Here is an 18187-nt window from a genome sequence, read left to right as displayed (position 1 = left end):
TCGGTTCTTCAAAGGTGCTCATAGAGACAGGGTATGTGCCTATGTTCATAGAGGTGAGTGTGCGTTCGTGTTTGTGACATTAGCAGTAATAATAGTAATATAAGCAACATAGCACGGCAGGACGAATTAAGCACGAGAGAAATGAACAGGTTTGATCATAAACTACGCTTCAGGTAGTACTAGCTAGTATGATAATTGATCCATCGTTGTGGTCGGCGGGCATTGAGGCAGGCTTCCTGAAATTTTCTAAATTTAAGTACTTTTATTTGTATTTGATAATTATTATTTAATTATAGATTAATTATGCTTAAAAGATTTATCTCGCTAATTACAAGTATTAAATATAGATTAAAAAATAACTAATTACATAGTATCCAATGAAAGCTATATTTGTGTGCATGTAGGTAAAATTAGTATATATCTTCATATTGATCTGATTAATTAGTTAAATAGAATGTACACACGATAATGACACTTACTTAAAGTTGTAGGGAAAGAGTATATATCTTTTGTCTTTTTGGTTGATCAAGAATCTCCGTAGATTTCTCTCCGTTTGAGTTCTTCATAAGACATACATGGTCTTCTGGTCTTTGAATATAACATTTGGATCCACAAATCCAATCTCCTTGTCATTTCTAACTCTGAGGTCCCTCATCATGTTTCTACATATGTATAGCGGGTTTCTGTAATTAGTTATATATATACATGATAAGTTACAATGACATTATTGAAAGAAACAATCACTTACAGACAGAAGCAACTCATTAGAGATTTGTCAAGAGCGTCCATGTGGCATTACATAATTTACATGTATTTATAAAAAAAAAAAGAGGAAGATGAAGAACACTGTCGTCAAACCGACAACAGCTGTGGAGGCAGGAACAGGTAGTGAGTAGTTACCAGTTCTTGTTGTGGGCTTAGCAGCCATGATTAGTTGGGCTTCAAGCATTGTAATGGGCCTGAGGCCGTGACCATTTGGTGGATGGGTGACCGTCGCAGTATATATAAGCGCGGTCTACGTGATTGTAAAAGCATCGAACCTGAACAAGAACTCTTCTACCTGAATGCTATCATTCTCGTTCCTGCTATCTGCCCCAAATTCCCTGCTGAAACCCAGTCTCAACTCCAATTCCTTCTAGTTAACCAGGGATCCATCCGGACCCTGACAGTATTTTGTGAGATAAATTTTTTAAATCTTAATTAATTTTATGATTAAACACTAATAATTGCTATCGTTACAAATATGCTACCGTATCTAAAAACTTTTTTTTTTCTAAACTAAACAAGGCCTTGGATTCACAGAATCACAGCTACAGCTGTAGCAGCTCACTAGCTCAGAGCCTCAGATGGCCATATATGATTGTTGTGAATTGGTCGCAATCCTTGGGATGACTGATCTGCACAATCCTGACCCATGCAGACGAATCCTGCTGATGAATTAAAAACGTTTGAAAACTGACCATGATCGACACGCATGGTCACCGGCTCGATCGCCCTGATCCCGGCCCCCAAGAACAGCGGCAAGTTGGTCGCTAAATAAGAGAACGAATAGATCACACCGATTCGCGATACATATACACATCATAAGTTGACTTCTGAGAAAACGTACGAAATCTGGAATGACCTGCTGGTTACACATTCTTCTGAATTCGATCTGCGTTCCATTTCTTACAAGTGGTTGTTCTAAAATCATCATCAGATTAAAAACGAAAACTAAAAAGCAAAGAAAACCTTCGTACATTCCAAGAAGAACTACGTACTGCAGCCCATATATGATGGCCAGTGAAAATTATTATCAGAAGAAGCAGCAGCATGCATGCATAAATACACTGGGGGAATCAATTAACCCGTGCGCGCCGGCACGATCTCGACTCCGTGATCCGTCGCGCTACGTACTTACCGAAAAGAAAGCTCGATCGCCGTCGCAGATCATCACAAGAAGGCGGCCCATGCGCACGCCAACGCCGCGAGCGCAGCGACGACGACGACGACCGTGAGCGGCGGCGGCGCCGCGGCGCGGCCCGGCGCGCTGTTGGGCATGAACCCCGGGTCCTGCGGGTACAGCGGGCCCTTGCCCGGCGGCGTGCTCCCGATCTGGATGTACGCGCCCGGCGGCGGCGGGCACCCGGACCCCCCGGGGTAGGTCGCGGGCGGCGGAGGGCTGTAGTAGTAGTACGGCGGCGGGGGAGGCAGCGCGGGCGGCGGCGGCGACGGGTACAGCACCGGGCAGTCGGCGCCGCCGCAGGGAGAGCACCCTCCACACTTCTTCACCTCCCCCTCCACCGCCCCAGCGGCTGGCGTCGCCACCGCCGCGGCGATGGCGATGATGATCGCCAGCAAGAGCACTGATCTTCGTCCTCCCATCATCACCGACGAGCTGGCTGGCTGGCTACCTAGCACAACTAGCTAGGCTAACACACGCACTATACCCTACGAGCGAGGCAAGATAGGAGGCCCTGGCCTATGGCTATGGTGGGGGTGGCCCTCGCAGCCGCGCCCTCTCTTATGATGCGAGTGCGACCTCGAGTGTGTGTGTGTGTGTGTGTTCCTAGCTATCTACTCCCTTCGTTTGTTTGCAGGAATATTAGTTGGATCGGGAGAAGAAGGTAGGCTAGGCTGGCAGTGACAGTGAATTAACTGGAATGGAATGGAAGGAATAAGCACAGCAGGATTCTAGCGCGTTGTTTTGGTGGTTTGTAGAGAAGGTGTTCACTTCACCGTGGTCGTTGCGGCGGGATAGATGATGGCCTGGGGCAGCGAGCGAGCGAGCGAGAGGGCGATCGAGGCAATGAAGGCCGGTGTGGTGGTGGTTGCTGCTTCGAAAGGGATGTGCGATCGGAGCATGTGGCGGCCCGTAAATCGGTGGGGGTCCCCCGGCGGGTCAAATTGGCCGGCCACATGCATGAGTACGCGGTCGCTGCCCGGCGCCGGGCGGGCGCGGCCAAGCCAAGGGCAGGCAGTCCAAATAATGCGCCGCGCGAGCGCGAGCCCTTCCAAGTCCAAGGCAAGGGCGAGCTCTAGCGCTTGCGTAGTGGCGAGAGTTGAGGGTCATCATTGGAGAAGGAGCGGCCGGGGTGGATCGCGTAAAGGTGGCTTCACCTACGTACCAAGTATAATAAAGCGCCAATAAGGAGAAGCTTCCATCTGGTCCGGGCTGTCCTGGGTTGTGCCATGTGACACTGAGTGTGGTGGTGGGGTGGTGGCCACTGACCTGATCCCTTTGCTGCTACAATACGTACTTCCCACTGCATTTTTGCATCTTGACTTGCAGATTCAACGCATCTGATTATTTGATTGTTCCGAAATAACGCTGCTATATATATAAATAAAGACAAACCCGAACCATTTTCAAGAAAAAAAAAACATTTTTTTTTGTCACCGGCCGCTAGGACCTTTTTGGTTCATGGTCTAAATTTCTTTTTGCTACATCCAGGTAGCTAACATTTGCTATACTTTTTTTGCTACACCTGTCTAAAGTTACGTCAAAACATATTTTTCGTACCTTGGTAAGTCTAAGAAAAATAAATCCTAGGGTAAATTCCAATTTCTCAACCCTATCTTGCACTATAATTTCGTTTTTATCCGTGAACTACGGAACCAGGTACCGGATCGAAACGAGATGAATTATGTTCTCATTTTTTCCCCCAAAAGTGTTTTTGTATTCTAAAAACATAATAAAGTATGGTTTTATCTCTAAAAAATCTTAACTAATTTGTTTTAAGTTAGAAAAATGTTTTCTAACATGGTTGTTGAGATGGCAAACCTAGACCATGGCCAATCAAAGCGTAAGCGGGATAGGGCGGTGGACAATTAGTCCACCATGATAGTGTTTTGGTATCTAAGTTAAACTCCTCCACGTCTAATAAAAAGAATATGGAGAGAGTAGTTGTTGCAAGAAGGGCATGCTTGGATCCTTGGCTTGCTACTGTGTAGCCTTGCCTAATGAGAATGTTGATGGAAGCTGTTTGTTTGTTTGGAACTCTAGCCCAAGTCCATCGATACTTGTGTGGGCAAAAGATTTCCTTGCTAGCTCTGAGCCAAAATGGCTCACTTGACCTGGCAAGGCTAGGCAAGATGAGTCAAGCAAGGCTAGCTTGGGGAAAAAAACCAAGCACGCCTTTAATCGCTGTCAAAGCAATTGATCAAGCTTGACTACCTTAACACAGTAATCTGTGGCAAATTATGTCATAAAATCAAATGATCCCTGAAGCTGGATCCATCCTAACACCACATAATAATAAATAACACACGCATGCATCGTTTTGGCACATTTTAACGAAAAAAAGTCTCCTCTATCAATACATGCCCGGCATGCTCTCTCCATGGCTTTTCAAGAGAAAAAAAACCGACAAAAAAGCCGGCGAATAACAGTGTAGGCGAAAGTGAGTTGGCGCAACTGGATGTTGTTAATAATCCAATGATTAATGCTTTTAGGGCAAAAAGGTTCCAATGATTAGCCATGTGTGGTAGGCAAAGCCAGCTAATCAATCTGCATGCGAGCAAACGACAGAACCTTCCATGCTTCACGGATTAATTTGCAAAACTACCTCACCTAAAACTATGTAGATAAAACAGAGTTTATTGGAGGGTTTAGCATAATCGTCGGATGACTAGCTGAGCCCACGTCGGTACAAAGCAACGTCACTCCCCCCGTGCTCTTCTTCCATGACAATCCGACACGCACGGTCGCACGGACCGACTGACGGTGCTTTTTTTTTTACATTCTCTCTTCATCCGAGATGAAAGCATCGGTAGGAGATTCAAGGCCTTGTTTCCTTTACAATTTTTTTTTTGCAAAACATCCACGAGTAGTATTTTTGTTTATATTTAATAAATATTATTTAATTATAAACTAACTAAACTTAAAAGATTTGTTTCGTAAATTACAAATAAATTATACAAAAAATTGCTTTTTAATTTATATTTAATGCTACATAAAATAATTTGCACAAGCAGTTTAAGGTAAAATCGACCGTGACATACTTTGGCAAAAGTATATATACTTGACATGATCATCTAAAAACTTTTTTTTTGAAAACAAAATCGACCGTATGACTCAACTCCCTTTATTTTTAGTAATATTTGTCACGGACAGAAAGAGATAGTAACTAAAATTTCTTTTGCCACTATTACTAATTCACATATATAGGTGAAAGATCACGACATTCTTTCCACACTCAAATTCTTTTGCTTTTGCTCCGTGCACAGATCTTTTCTCTATATCTTTCTCCTTTTCTAATTAAAGATGGCTGTCATGTGCCAAATTGAGCACAACTGCTACGCACCTTCTTAATCAATCAATTATGCTCATCGGAGCCAAGCGCGCGGCTGCTCTGCCTACTGCCGTCACTACTCACTATCGTGGTTGAGCATCTTTGCTACAATAATCAACTTAGCTAGGCTCTGCGAACAGTTGCTTAAACGGAACGGTTGCTCAGCCTCAACTATCTATTTGTTTTTTTTCTCGAATACGCAGAAGATCTGCGCATCATTATATTAAGAAGAAAGAGTTTACAGTGCACCAACACGCAACAAGCGCGCTAGGTGGTCAACAGCTGGACCGACCTAGCAAAGAGTTGTGTGGATCGATATTACATAAATGAGTCAACCAAAACGCGCTCGACGTCGAGACCTACGAGTCCTCCTGGAAGAGCTCGCACGCACGCCCTTTGAACGCTGGGAACAACGCATCCAGGGCCTCCACCTCGTTCGCCGACAAAGTCCCAGAGCGCAGGGCATCGAGTATCCCCCTCGGCGCAGGCGAAACCGGTGCGGTCGGCGGAGCGATCCCCAGTCGCTTGTTCAGGAGAACCTCGCCCCGCCTAGAGGCTGGGATGTGTGCCAATGGCTGGGCGGCAATCCGACTGCTCCTAGGCCGGAGAGGCTAGGGCCTCCTGACAGGCGTCCTCTGCCGAGGTGGGGAGGCGACCAACGGCAGCTCCCTCTCGACTCGCACCTCATCGAGAAACCTTGCAAGGCATCGAGCGGCCTCGAGCGGCGTCGGCGTCTCGTCCCCACACGCGACGCCGGGCTGACTCTCGCGAGGAGGCGTCAACAGCGCCGACGGCAGAGGCGAGACGGCGGCATCACCCGTCGCAGGCGTCGCGTCGCAGAGGCCAGACATGGCTTGGTCGGTGTCACACCCTGGCTTTTAAAATAAGACCAGAGTCGTCATATGTGTGCCCAGGAAGTCCACACATACAACAAAGAATAGAAATATCAGAAACAATGTTATATATAGCGGAAAACATATTTATAATAACACTTACAAACATCAGAGTACGCGGAAACAGTAGCTAAACTTCTTAGGCTCCATTCTTCTCAGGGACGGTTGACTGGGGGCTCCGTACGCCAAGCACTTTTGATATCCTTCTAGAAAACTTCATGACATCTTTATCCTTCTTCTGAGCAGCACTTTACTACACACTGGAGTGTGGGGGAAATAGTAAGGGTGAGTTCATGTCGAACTCAACAAGTACAGACGGAAAGTATAATGACATGCAAGGCTTAATCAAAGGAAAAGCTGACACTGTTTAACTGTAAGTGAGCTTTTAAGTTGGTAAACTTTTATTACAATTCTTTTATTAAAACAACCTATTACTAAACATGAGTAAAGCATCCCGACCCTTAATTAGATGGAAGTAGATTAACCATTTTATTAATCATTATTATTATTATTATTATCGAGGTAGCAACCTCAGATAGTAACACGGGGTAGCAACCCCATTAAAGTCATGGGATAGCAATCCCAATTAAGAACACATGATAGCAATCCTGCCAACACGGAATAGCCATTCCGCCAAAGCACGAGGTAGCAACCTCAACCAAGTTTCGCCTCCAAGTATCCAGTGAATCCAATTTGCTCATCAAGTGAGGGTCTGGGCCGCTCGTGACCGTGAGCACGGCTGATATAACAGTTTTACACTTTGCAGAGGTGTGCACTTTCACTCCAAGTCGTGATTCCCATTCGCCCGGAGTCGCGACTCCCCAAAACACTACCAAGGTGAGCAGGCAGGGTTTCACTACGAGACCTTTCAGAGGGTCCAACTAATAGAATGTCACTCGTAAGTTTTTGCCGGGGCGCGCGGCAGCCGTGCCCATAGCAATGGGACCCCGAACTGACCGACCTCTTAATATAAATACCCAAGCTACTTCCTTACGCCTACCTGGAAAGTAACACCCTACCAGCGGAGGTCCGGATAATTAGTCAAGCCAGAGCCATATAGCTTGGAGCTGCACTGTATGTCCCAGGGGGCCGCTCCGTGACTAAGTCCTTACGGAGAGCAGAGACGGGTACGTCCGGCAAACCGGACCACCAACAGTACCCGCTCCCTCTTTCCTCAACAAACCACGATGCTCGCAAGCACCGCAACATCTCCATCACCGAAGTGACCATTGTTCATCATTTGATCATTAATCATCATTGAAGAATTCATTAGGTAAGATCATTTACTTTTATTTATTATATGGAATAGATAAGCAGAGCAGCTCTACCCATGTATAAACCCAGGAGTACAAGGAATATAGTAGAGGGCTAGTCATGTCCTTAGGGTTTGCAGTATTAAGACTCATGCAATGAAATGTAAATGTATTTAAAGTTCATAGGTACAATATGATCAAAGGGTACATGCACTTGCCTTTATTCCCAGTGTATAACTGCTCAGAATTCTTTGGCTTCTTTCTTCTGATCTTCAACTTCTGCTTCGACCGTCGGTCCTTAGCTCCTAGTCTTCACTGCTGACGAACCACGCTTCTTCTACTCGTAGCAAACAAGCAACACAAACAGACAAACAAACAATCACGACTAAGAACAAACGACAATCAAAAGAAAAGCTTGGAAAGAGCGCACTAAACGACACGACTTATTGCTACGATTGTGACAACGCAAGAATGATTGAGAACAGAGCTATCGTTAAACGGACACGACTTTCGAGGTTCGAAGTGTAACGAAGAAGACGACTACACGATGGTCGTATTTTATTTATAAATAACTATATACCACTGAAGCCAATTAAGCATTTATAGTTTTTGAAATATAGCCTATATGAAAGCGACTAATAAGTGATTATATATCATGTTTAAACTAATCAAGTTATAATTAATAAAGAAACATTAAGGTTGATATTAATAACATGAGCATTTATTTATTTACAAAAGATCAAAATTATAAACCTAAGTTGCTTTTAATCAAAAAGTCATTAAATAAATATTAAACAAATTAATTATATAATTTATGTTTAACTAAAAGAATCATAGTTAATAAATACTTAGGTTAACATTAACAAAGTTGATATTAGATTATAAAAGAAAATACCAAAGTGTAAACCTAAATTGTTCTTTGTAGATTAAAAGGGCATTTAGTTAGACATTAATCATTTTGTATTTATGGCGAAAATCTAAACGGTCAAACGAGGTAACTATTACTGCTAAAGCGTAGTTTACGACGATAAGAAACTAACGCGACAAGAACAAGCTCAAACGGAGTTAAAACGCAGATTCTACGGCCAAAACTAGGTCAGTGACAAAATTGTGAATAAACAGAACTATTTTTTGTAATTTAAATAAATAAAACTGAATTTTAAAAGCATTTTGGACTAAATAAATAAATACTAATGGCGCCAGGGGCTAAACTGCTAAAAATAGCACTTAAATCTAATTATTTTTGAACTGGGGTGGACTGCGGGTTAATTAATGAAAACCACAGGGAGCTTTTTGCAAAACGGCCAGGGCCAGCGTGGGTGGCCGGCTTGACTGGCCACGTGGCGCTGCAGGATAGGGCCGGTCTAGGGCGGGGGCCGTGGACCGCGTGCGGGGGCGCTGGTCTACCGGTCCATGGTGGACTGAGGGGGCGCCGGTGTGCGCGTGCGGCCAGGCGGGCGAGCCGCGGCGGCGGCGCCATTGCTGGCTCCGGCGAGCTCACCGTGGGGGTGCTGTAGGGCACGGCGGGGCGTAGCGAAGGCACTGGCGTGTCGCGCGGGCCGAGGCGAGCGCGGTGCGCGTGCTGGCCGCGCGAGAGAGTGGCCGAGGAGGACGGGCCGCGCGGTGGGGCGGCTCGACGGCGGCCGAAGAACTCCGGCGAGCTCGTTCGCGCGTCAGAGAGGGGGAGGGAGGAAGAGAAAGGCACCGATGTGATTCTCACCTTGTTGCGAAGCTCGGGCAGGTGTTCTTGTCGACGGAGATGTAGAGGAGGCGGAGAACGACGGCGGCGGAACCTCGGCTCCGCGGCTATGGCGACGGCAAGGTGCGGCTGGGGCTTAGGGCGGTGGCGGCGGCGCCCTAGGATTAGGCGGGCGCGGCGCACAGGGCTAAGCCCTTTATAGGCTCGGGGAACATTGGGGTGCGCGCGGGTCCACACCGGAGGCGGCGGCGGTGAACTCTCCCGTCCGAATCGGGCGGGAGGTTGGGGGTGACCCCTGACGGGTGGGCCCCCCCGTCGGTGGCTCAGCGCGGGGGCAAGGGGGACGGGTGGAGCTGGGCCGCGGGGCTGCACGCCAGCAGCAGGGGCGCGGGATGGGCCGCGGCCCAAGAGTGAGCGCGGGCGCAGGGGCAGGCTGCAAGCGGGAGCAGGCCAAAAAGCAAGGAAAAAGAGGGAAAATAAATAACTTTTTTTTATATAAAAGAGAAGTTCTAAACTATTTTGCCAAACCAATTTCCAAACCATTTTTGAATTTCTAATATGAGATTATTTAGAGCTTGTTTTCTTTACTACTTTTAGAAACAAAGCACATCTTGTTAAAAACACATTTTTGAATTATTTTTCAACTGAATTATAAATTAGTTTTCAATTATGACTTTTGGAGTTTTATTTTTCCGAAAACCGAAAGGACAGAAATTTTGAAATTCATTTTTTTTCCAAAGACAAGCCAAACAAAACTAGGGCACAAAACACACAACAACAAAGCAAAACACTCTCCACTTAATTTAATAAAAGTTTTAAAATTTCATATTTTTCTCATTTTATAATAACAATAATTAATAAAAATCTTGTAATATTTTAGAAAAACTTTTAAATCCTTATTTAATTTAGTGTTTTTCTAATAACAATCCAAAATTGAAAATTTTGGAGTGTTATAGTCGGCCAACGGACCGTGCATCGGCGGTGTAGAGTCCGTCGCGGGCGCCACCGTGGCCGCCACAGGTCTTGCATGAGGAGGCATGACCTGAAGCGTGATGGCGAACTCCTCTAGCATTGGGTCAATCCACCCTGGTGGTGCCGAGCACCTGAGCGGCTCCAAACCTGGGGATCAGGTTTGGGGAAGCCACCGGCATCGACGGCAGTAGCGGCGTTCCCTAAACCGTTAGAGGTGGCGGCCCTCGCCGGCTTGCATCGTCGTCATCGCAGACGCCACCAGCTTCCACCGACACCCGCCACGGTGCCCTGCCCGGCCCCCTTCCGCGCGTGAGGGGTCGTGGGACGCATGCTGGAGCGCCACAGCATGCCTGGGGCGTCAGCAGTCTCTGGCGAGGTGGTGGAGACTGTGGCAGCGTAGACAACGCCGAGGTAACCGACAAGTTGCTACTCAATGAGTAGAGGACAAACACTTGAAGCATCTTCCAAAAAGCTCCGCAGGAATCTTCCGGGGCTGCCTGCGCTGCGACTGGCCGGTGCGAGGCGTAGTCAAGGTGGCAGCCGGCCCCGTCTGCTATCGGTGGAGTACCTCGCGCCACCCGTCGGCATCTGGGGCGGAGATCCGTCCACGACGGCGTTGGCGAGCAGGGATGCGACCCTCCACAGGCCGCACAGGTAGGCCACACACCTGCTATGGACGCGGTCGACCGCGTCTTCGCCGCCAATGACCACGTCGCTGCCTTCCGGGGTCTGGGCGAGCCATGACGCTAGCAGAGGGAGCCAAGGTCGCCTTCGATGGGCTGGGTGGCGCACGACGTCGAGGCAAGCATCGTCGTCGTCATCCGCCCACCGGTGGTACCTCGAGCGCACCCCCGACGCAAGCCAGAAGGGAGCCGCGGCCGCTAAGAGAGAGGAGCTTGGGGTGACCGACGCCGAAAGCGCAGTCCCCGACCCAGTAGCAACCGTCGCAGGCTCTGGGCAGAGGGGAGCCGCGGCGGCGGTGCTGGTGCAGCCCACCGGACCCAGCACGGTGGATGGCCTTAGCGCAGCGACGTCCCAAGCATCGTGCCGGGCGCAGGACTCCCTGATGTCGACGGCCGTAGGGCCGCACTGTCGGGGCCCAACCGTGCAGCGCCCTCCCACTAGCGGTGACAGCGCTTGCCACCTGAGGTCGTCCCCAGCGAGCAGGGAAGCCCCAACGGCGGCGGCCTCTGCGCATCCTGCAACGACCGAGGGGACGGGGGTGGAGGAGGAGCTCGCAGGCCCCAGGCCGGATGCAGATCGAGGACTCGGCGATGGCGTTGGAACCGAGAGGGAGAGGGGCCCGGGGGTGGAAGAAGGGGAAGGTGAGGAGACGGAGGCGGAGGAGAAGGGGAAGGCAGTGGAGGAGGGGGCGGCGGCCACCGACACGGGAGAGGTGGACGGCGCCGCCGCCGGTGGCAGCGCGGAGAGAACCAGGGTCGGGGGAGGAAGCGGCTGTGTCTCTTGCCCTGTTCGCCCTCCACCCTCAACTATCTATTTGTCGGTGTATATTAGTTCACCTTATTAATTCTTTCCTCTTTGCCCTGGAGGCCACAAAAGACCTAAAGTTCAAAATTTATACCAAAATATAAGTTATTCTAGATTCTCATCCTCCTCTCTTCTTCCTTTCTTGGCAAGAAATTTGAGATACCTTTTAAACTAAGCATCATCTGAAACAGGCAGCAAGTAATAAGAACAGAAAATAACAACTAAACTACTACCTCCATCCTAATTAGTAAGGGGCAAGGTGATATTTTGCCAAGCTCCTTATTTTGTCTATAAATTGCTTGGATACCTTATGTTTCATGACGAAGAGAGTATATATATTTGCCAAAAGTGGGCCCAATTATTTTCTAGGAAAAGACCACAAAGTTCTTGATTTAGCTAAGAATGATATTTTCTTTCGATTGTTTTGTCACCTTCTTAATTATTTCCTCTTTGCCCTCAAAGCCCCTATATAGTACCAACAGTGGGCCCAATATGTTTCCAAACGAAAGACTACAAAAGTTATTGGTTTGGCTATAGCCAAAGCCTAATATTTTCTTTTTTTGAAAGGACTAATATTTTCTTTTGATTGTTTTTGTTTTACTAGCATATTAGTCCCGCTTAACACATACGAAGCACTACTTGTTGTATAGGTTTTCGTAGTGGCCGCCTTAAGATGACCACCTCCGTTCTTAATAGAGGCGGTCACATCCCTTAATCTGTTAACGGCCGTAGCACCCAGCCAGCCATAGCTGCAGCCTGCAGCCACCCGTCCCGAAGCTCATTGGAGTTCTGGCAACTCAATTGGCGGGGGAAAAAATGTTGAGCAACAAATGGGAGATTCCCAACAAATGGCGGGAACAAATTTCTAATGCGACAAAAATTGTGGAAGGAATTTAGGAATTTCGTCCGCTGCCCAATTTGGTTTGTCAGTAGCATTATAGCCTTTGAATTTGCAGATGGCACATCACATCAATTTTGCTTGCACCAAAATCTTGAATAGTTGGAGTAACTTCTTATCTTAGACCAAGTTTATCAGTGATCCACCTCAGATGCATTTCCTTTATGGAAGGCTAGCTTAACTGTTTGTAAAGTCCTTTCTGATTCTGTTTTCTGACCGCGTGGTTCTGCAAAAAGAATAAACAGTGAATCATGCGGTTACAGAGGGAACCAAGCCACTGCAAAATCAAGAAAACCAAGTGAAATGATTACTAAACTTTGCTGGATCTCGATAGTATAAGGATTGGTAGGAAAGATACAGCTACAAACATGCAGGGCGCGGCCTTTGAAATATACTCTGTAATAATGGCTGACTATGAACTAAAGAAAATAAATTTCTGAACTGGTGTTACTTATCTACAGCGTGTTTGAGGTTACTCCTAACTGAACAAAGCTAAAATTTCCAAAAGCATGACGGTGGCATCCCCATTCAAAAATTAGTGGCACACAAGAAACTTGTCTCCGATTTGGACCAGTCGTCATCCTGGATTCCTGGTTGGTTAAAGAGCAAAGGAAACTAGAAACAAGAAATTGTCGTGTACCTTGAGAATAGGATGAATGCTTAACTTGCAGAAATAAACTAGGCACGCTTGTTCAATATTCAGATGTTTGCTCCAGCTTCACTTCCACCCTTCTCAGAGGATGCAGCTGCACGTAATTATAGGTCTCAGTTTGTTTAATTTCTCACTGCTAACAACAGATCCATGCGTGAACTGATTATGTAAATGGGAAGGATAATCTGCAGGACCAAAATACTCTACATTTTTTCTGAAAAAAAAAAATCTACAACAGATCCGTTCAATGTCTCGCTGGCCTGAAATCAGTTTATGGTTTGACTAAGGAGGCGCACATCGTCAGATCAATACCAACATCATCATCAAATGAAGAACGCACAACATAAAAAATGGCATTGGACAATATGGGCAGAAAGTGCTACCATTCATGGGAAGAAAGCTGCAACGGTCCTTTGAAATGGTGGAGGAAAGGGTCCTTGGGTGAAGTTGATGGACTGTAGGGTGCAGCTACCTGGATTGCAGCCTAGCGGATGGGCTGGACTGTGCAGCTACAGCCCAACATCTGCAAGAATCAGAAACGAGCAGGCCCAAGAGAGCAGTTTTATTTTTTACACCACAAACAGCGACAGGTGGTAGCAAGTAGCAACGCAGTGTTCCATGTTTTGTACCGGCAGAAGTTCCAGAAAATTCCTTCGCGAAAACAAACCTTAACGGTCAGGCACGTGTCAGCTCTAGATTCGTGACATCCACCCCTACGGAGTACGTGGCAAACGAATCACCGCCGACCTTTCGGCCGAACCCCAGCCTAAGGAACTCGTCGTCCACCACGTACCCCCTCTCAGTCGCGCCACGCGTCTCCGATGCGAGCTTTTATAAACGCACAAGAGCGAGGGGGCGACACCGACACATGTGACAAGCCTCATCTCACCCGTGCAGGACAGTGAGTAGTTTTGCTTCCCTTCTTCGGCTTCGCATCCATCCATCAGAATCCACACTTTCAGCAGCAGCCAGCAGCAAAGAAAGCAGAAGCGCTAGCGATGGCGTTCGTGCCGGTGTGCGTGCAGTGCGGGACGCGGAGCAACCCGTGCCGGTGCAAGGTGGTCGGACCGACGCTGGGGTTCGCGGCGTTCGTGGTGGCCGGGGTCATCGAGTGGCCGCTGGGGGCAGCAGTGTACCTGTTCCGCCACCGCAAGGGACGCCGCATCATGGCGCACCCGGCCACCGTCGTGTACCCGCGCGTCACCAGCGCCATCTCAATCTAGTCTAGCTAATTAATCGCCCGATCCATCCTGTTTCATGTCGTCCCTTCCTTTTCTCCAGGATCCTAATTTGTGAAATCCTTTTACTCAGCCCTCTTTCTCAATAAGATGAGTCGCAAGAGTGTGGTTTCAGTTTGTATACATTTGTACTCCGCTTGTAAGCATCGCCGTCAATGTACGTAATACTCTGTATCTCTTCAATCCTATCTGAGTTAACTTCTAGTTATAAGATTCATGGAGCATGTTGTGGTGTCTGGTTTGCCCCAGAGCTTAGTCCGGGAGGGATCTTTTTACGGACTGATAATGACCCCCAGATAGCAAGAAACTGAATCCCGTTACAGAAGAGGATCAACTTGCGAGCCTGCAGACTTCCTAGGGGATTCCTAGCCAGACCCAAATTAGGAAATATACTGATCCTCCAATCCGTGCATGGCAAACCGGCTTTGAGTCTGCACGATGATGCAGCGTTCACGCTCAATTTCAAATATACTTTTGGAACAAGTCATTCTTCTCGTCGTTATCTTTTAATTACAAATTCCGGCAAACATCTAATAGAACTTCTATTTTTTCTTTCGAGATACTTCTGTAGACCAAGAAAAGACCCAAATAATTAGAGAGCCTATATATCTAGAATCCTTTAGCTCTGGAAAAATGTGGAAACTATCAAAATGGAAAACTGAGAAAGATCCATTCAAATTATATCGTAATAAATGAGACATATAATTTAGCTTGTTTGTTTGAGATTATCTGTCACAATCTATTAGCTATTTTGTAGCAGGCCATCCATTGCTGTAGATATTAATGTTACGTATGAATATGGATATTGCCTTTTGAAGGATTTATATTCTCTTATAGTTTAGGACAAATTGAATGTTTGGATATTTTAAGACAATAATTTAGGACATTTAAATATTTGGATACCTCATCTCTTAGGACAGATGGGCTCCCCAATGGCAGTGGCCGGGGCCGCAAGATCCCTCGTGGTCGTGGCCGGCGGTACATAGATCCGTTCGCTATGCTGGCCGGGGTCGAGCTCTCCCATGGCCGGCGGCGCGATTTCCTCTTCCTCTTCTCCATGGACATCGCGCGCAACCTCCTCTTCCTCTCCCCTATGGACGGTGGTGCGAGATCTCCCATGGCCAGCGGAGCAAGATCCACCCGCCATGTTGGCCGAGTCCGAGCTCCCCTCCGCTATGTTGGCCGGGGTCGAGCTCCCTTCGTCGTGGCCTGGGTCGAGCTCCCCCATGGCCGTGATCTCCTCTTCCTCTTCCCATGGCCGGTGGTGCGATCTCTTCCTCCTATGGCCGGTGGCGCGAGATCCCCCATGGCTAGCGGAGCAAGATTTTCCCGCCATGTTGGCCGGGGTCCAGCTCCCCTTGTCATGGCCGGAGTCGAGCTCCCCATGGCCGCAGTCAAGCTCCTCTGTTGTGGACTTGTGGCCCATCATTTCAATTCCATGCTTTTTCATCCAAATAGAAAACGAATTTGAGCTACTTGCTAGATTCCAAAAGCCAATTCAATGATCATCCAAACAATAGTATTCGAATTGTAGCCATTTCAGTACCATGGCTGCTTTGGATTGAACCCATTTAATATCCCAAACGGACCCTTAAAGATATATATAAAGCAATTGGAAGGTAAAAAGATATATAGAGTAATTTTTATTGTATTAACCCTCCAAATCAAATGAGAATTTAGAGAGTGAGTTTAAGAAAGACAGTTAAAGATACTCTAAAAGAAATGTTGATTCTTTATCAATCCATTTTTTTTAATAACTGTCAATTACTCAATTGCACGGTGCATTTGTCTGGCAGGTGGGTTTGATGAGCATCAGGCCCACACATAAGTGATAAAGTTATAGGTGAATCAAATGCAAAAGATCTCATTTCCTTGTGGGCTGCTGACAAAGATAATAAATGTATTGATTCTTATCAATCAATTTTTTCTATAACTGTCAAATATTACATTTTGAAACCAGTATAAAAAAAAATGCCAATCACATTTTTGAAGAAGCACCCGACGGCTGCCGATGAAGATAATCAAATGTATCGATTCATGAATTCATATCAATTCCATATTTTTCCATATCTGTGAATTACATTTTGAAATCGTATCAGAAACAAATTCCGGATATCAGCCGTGTGTGACGTTTAACGGCTCTGGATTCTCGACGGTGGCACGTATCCCCGATCTAAGCTTGTAGCAGCGGTGAAGTCGAAGCTGCTTCATAATTCTTGGGCATAGAGAAGAGACTGACAACAATGATACACTATGGTCTCTCAAGATGTGGTGGTGCTAGTTGTGTGTAGGTAATGGAGATGCTTATGGCACTAGCCAATGTCTGCCATGGGAAGCCAAGCTGCTTGCCTACTATATAGTGTATGATCTTTCATAAAAAAAACAATAGTGTATGATCGGCTCTGTCTTGAGGCATATGACTCCTTGGTGTCTCTTATTATTTTTGGCGAACCGTCAATATTCTAGAAGCGCTCATATTGTGGACATGGGATTGCGAGGTGAAGAAGTCAGAGCGGATTGTTGTTGGGGTTACGATGATGCTTGGTCGATGGCGATTCTATGGTCTCTATCTAGGCCTGTGGATGCTAGTTGTATATAAGAGGTGGAGACATATGGTTATATAAGAAGTGGAGACATACGGTGGCTTTGTCTGAAGGAAAGTAGGAGTTGCTTGGCCGCTTCTACCATATGATCCGTACCAATAACACATGGTTGTTCTATTGTTGATTGCCAGTAAGTGTGGATTTGCCATAGGACTATGTTTAGATGGCTATGTTTCATCTTATTTTAAACTTGTCTTCAATTTATTTGAATGGCAGAGCTCCTAATGAAATTTGGTGGCTAAATTTTAAAAAAATGTGCTATAATATTTCACTTTATTTGAGCCAAAAAAACTTCAAACTCTCACACAAACGTTAGTGTTTTATTTTATTTCTTTTTTCCATGGATGATACTCCCTTCATATAGGATTTATAAGTCGTTTTAGAGAAGATTTAGGTTAAAATTGAGAATATAAATCATCAATAACTTTTAAATTGTTGAGTTTGTAAATGTGAAAGTTATATGAATAGATTTGTTTTGAAAAATACTTTCATAAAAGTATATCATTTTTTAAATATTTTTATAAAAATAAGAGATCAAACTTGTATTTTGGAGACCGTGTCGCTGTCCTAAAAGACCTCTAAATTCTATACGGAAGGAGTTTATTGATATCCTAGTCAGAAAGAGATAAGTCTGGCGAGGTTCTTTCAGTGAACCGGCATTGGAAAACAAATGCATTAGCGGTTCACAGAAGTGTACCGCCATTATTAAGGTCAATTTACGCTAACTGTTTGATGAGGACCTGATTTCTGTCGCTGATCTTCTGTCAGGTAGATGATAACTATCATAAAACGGAGCACGACACACCAAACCAGTTTCAGATTGAAAGATACGAACCCTACAATCTTAGCACCACAACTTCTTTGGTTATCAACTATGTCTCCAACTGGTTGAGCTCGCCGCGAATGCTAATCCTTGCCTGTGAAATGAAGAACATAAGCAAAAACTCAAAAAAACGCAGCTCAATAATTGAGACAACTGCAAATGAATGATTAAGTTTTCAAAGTAGGTCTCACAAACCGATGAACAACAACTGTCAATAGATAGAATGATTAAGAAAAACTCAAAACCTAATGGCGACAGTGGCGTATGATTATAAAGGTCTTAGGGTCCTTGCCTACCCTAGATGCGCCCACCTAACGGGCTCAAAGACGATACACGGCCCATTGGACCAAAAACAGCGACGTAGCACCAGGACAGATTCAGGACACTAACTTGTG

The 18187-nt window shown here is 46.2% G+C and overlaps 2 protein-coding genes across 2 annotated transcripts; one reads left to right on the top strand and one right to left on the bottom strand.

Moving 5' to 3' along the window:
* LOC8054949 (neural Wiskott-Aldrich syndrome protein) lies at positions 1590–2874 on the bottom strand. The gene has a single exon (XM_002455997.2). The coding sequence runs from the start codon at positions 2365–2367 to the stop codon at positions 1933–1935; it is 435 nt and encodes a 144-aa protein (XP_002456042.1). The 5' UTR covers positions 2368–2874; the 3' UTR covers positions 1590–1932.
* LOC8058229 lies at positions 13992–14594 on the top strand. The gene has a single exon (XM_002458183.2). It carries the CDS (start codon positions 14127–14129, stop codon positions 14349–14351), a length of 225 nt encoding a protein of 74 aa, XP_002458228.1. The 5' UTR covers positions 13992–14126; the 3' UTR covers positions 14352–14594.

This window comes from Sorghum bicolor, chromosome 3 (assembly GCF_000003195.3).
Source record: "Sorghum bicolor cultivar BTx623 chromosome 3, Sorghum_bicolor_NCBIv3, whole genome shotgun sequence".
NCBI lineage: Eukaryota > Viridiplantae > Streptophyta > Magnoliopsida > Poales > Poaceae > Sorghum > Sorghum bicolor.
This window is presented reverse-complemented; position numbering and strand designations above follow the sequence as displayed.